Raw genomic sequence first — 2,583 nt, 5'->3', positions numbered from 1 at the left:
CACTTTTTTCAGGCCGGATCTCTGATATTTTAATAGAAATAAGTGTTATTTATACACTTTTTTGAGGTTGTTTAAACAATTGTGTATTCACTTTATGATTGCGAGGAATGCACCAACCACCTAAAGGTGGATTAAGTAATGTTTTTAATTTACAGTGTTTTGTTTATGGTGGTAAATGGGGTCTTTCACTTTTGGGACAATGACTGTCAATGATGGTTCTTAGTTCAGGGTCTAGAAATAGTAAATTGAAATGAAAAAAATAATAATCACTATACATAAAATGCTTCTACAAACAACACAAAGAACCATTTTTTGATTGAAACATTCTGATTTGAATGTTTTTTTCTAAAACAAACATGGCCGCCAAATGGCCGATCGGGAATGATGCCTTTCAGAGCCTTAAAGGTGGTTCCTAAAACTGGAGAGAGGCTGGCTTCCCGTTTCACCTTAATAAAACATAGCGTTTGATTCCACCTTTTCCCTAGCTTACCTTGTTCTAGCGACACATAACGGTCGATTTGAACACGTGGGAAACTTTACAAGTGTATGGCTTGCATAACACTGCGCATGCTCGGTAGAGCTGTGCCATTTGAGTCGTAAACAGTGTTGTTGTTTTTGTTAATTTTATTTTGATCACCAGATTCTTACTGTTTGAAAACATTGCTCTTGAACTTCGATTTAATCTAGTTCCAGTGCGCCATGGCCGACGACGACACGAAGCACGGCGGTGACAACCGGGTCGACACGACCACCGGTGACATCCGGGCGCCAACCAGCTTGGACAATCGGCCCTTCAGGAGCCATCTGGATGGGGCCCTGCAGCAGTTCGGGTCCCAGCAGCCGGATAAGATCGTCACCACAAAGTACCTGGAACGGTACAGACGGATCGATCTGGACGCGTTCGTGAACGATTTTGCCACCAAGTCGGAGGAGTGCGTGTACGCCCGGATGGGGGACTGCGCGGAGTTTGTGCAGGTCACCAACTGGTGCGAGCTGATGCAGTCTGCGGGGTTGAAGGACACCTGCAATAACGAGCTGGCGTTGGCGATGAAGGTGATTGCCAATACGGAGCAGTTTCCGGAAGTGAAAAACGCGAATGGGGTGGACTTTAGGTTGCTGTACCTGAATCTGTCCAACATGATGCTGGGCCATCCGGTGCAGGAGATGAACGAGGCCACGGCGAAGGTGCTGAAGGAGGTTTATGAGGTGGGTAGGAAGAAGAGGTTTTCTCTCTCTCAATAGAGACTGTGTTATAGATCTAGAAATGTTAAGTTCCTGCCAAGAAATTCCTGGAGCAGTATAGCTTCAGTCGTCGTTGTGCTTCGAAATTGTCTTATTGGTATGATCAACTGAGGACTTTCAAAGAGTTAATCGGGGCTGCGAAGTGGGAGTCGAGATCTTGTATAGCAGTTGTTGTTGAAATCGAAATCGGTGGAGTCGAGTCTTTTTAGAGAGCTGGTCATTGCCGCTATAATCGAGTTCGTCCCATATGTAAAAACAGCAAGCCGAGAAAAACGCAATCAAATTTGTCCCGCCCATAAGGTTACGTGTTAGAATTTCACGAAAAAGTTAATTTTCTACGGTTTTCTGGAACAAAGTAATAAAGTTTATTGGTTTTTTCTGATAGTTAACATGATTTCGAACCAAACGGCATCATTAACCCAATATTGACGAAATTAAATATGGGGCGGACTTGATTTGAGTCGGTGTCAAAGTCGCTTCAAATTTGGTAAAATTTCCGGTTGCTTCAGTAACACAGGAGATTATTATAATGTTCTCCACTTTCAGAGAAGACATAACGCAAAACAAATAATTTTTTCCAGGAAACCTGGTCCCAGCTGCGCCAATCGGACAACAACGAGAACGCCGCCCTGCTGCGGAACCGCCTGCAGAACATTCTGCCCCCGATGAGCTCCGTTCCGGTGAGCTCGAGCAACGCCGCCCTGGACGTGCTATTTGCCGATTCGAATCTCAACCCGCTGCAACTGCCGGTGGAGAAGCTGTTCACCAGCAAAGAGTAGAAGAACTTCTGCAGACATGATTTGGGACCGTTTTTTTAAGTGTGATAAGACTGAGAAATAAAATGTTACTTTACTTGAATACCATGGTGTTTGCATTATCTTTTTGGTTTATTTTCTCTCATCAAGTTTTTATTTTCGACTTATGCTCAAAATAGTTAACCACGTTCACAGTACAATTCGGTCATTTTACAATGATGTGTGTGTTTTTGCTGTTGATGCTCAATAGTTAATAGGAAAGAAAGTGTGTATGATTTGCTGCTTTCGCATGCTCGTGTACATCAAGTTGTTTAAGTTGCAAGCTTTTTTTGTAAAATATATGTACGTCTTTTAAAATCTAAGTGCCTTTGTTGCTAGAGCCCAAAAATGCTTGTGTGTTTGTGTGTTTGCGCTTGCTTCAAAACATCGAGATTTGACTTTGACTTTTAACATTACATTGCTAGTAGTTGTATTTGTCGCTTTGGATTAACAGTGTTTTTTTATTACGGTTTTGGTTTTGCTCAGAATATGTAGTTCTGCAGCAAGCTGCAAGCTGTCAAATGAGGATTCACTTTTGGTTTGTTTT

The 2,583-nt window shown here is 42.5% G+C and overlaps 1 protein-coding gene across 1 annotated transcript; it reads left to right on the top strand.

The window, feature by feature from the left end:
* Positions 1-663: 663 nt before the first annotated feature.
* On the top strand, positions 664-2,100 carry LOC120414495 (uncharacterized). The gene is made up of 2 exons (XM_039575693.2): positions 664-1,206; positions 1,824-2,100. The coding sequence occupies exons 1-2, from the start codon at positions 700-702 to the stop codon at positions 2,019-2,021; spliced, it is 705 nt and encodes a 234-aa protein (XP_039431627.1). The 5' UTR covers positions 664-699; the 3' UTR covers positions 2,022-2,100.
* The last annotated feature ends 483 nt before the right edge of the window (positions 2,101-2,583 follow it).

This window comes from Culex pipiens, chromosome 3 (assembly GCF_016801865.2).
Source record: "Culex pipiens pallens isolate TS chromosome 3, TS_CPP_V2, whole genome shotgun sequence".
In the NCBI taxonomy this organism is placed as follows: Eukaryota; Metazoa; Arthropoda; class Insecta; order Diptera; family Culicidae; genus Culex; species Culex pipiens.
Note: the sequence above shows the minus strand (reverse complement) of the source record. Positions and strands in the feature narration are given on the sequence as shown.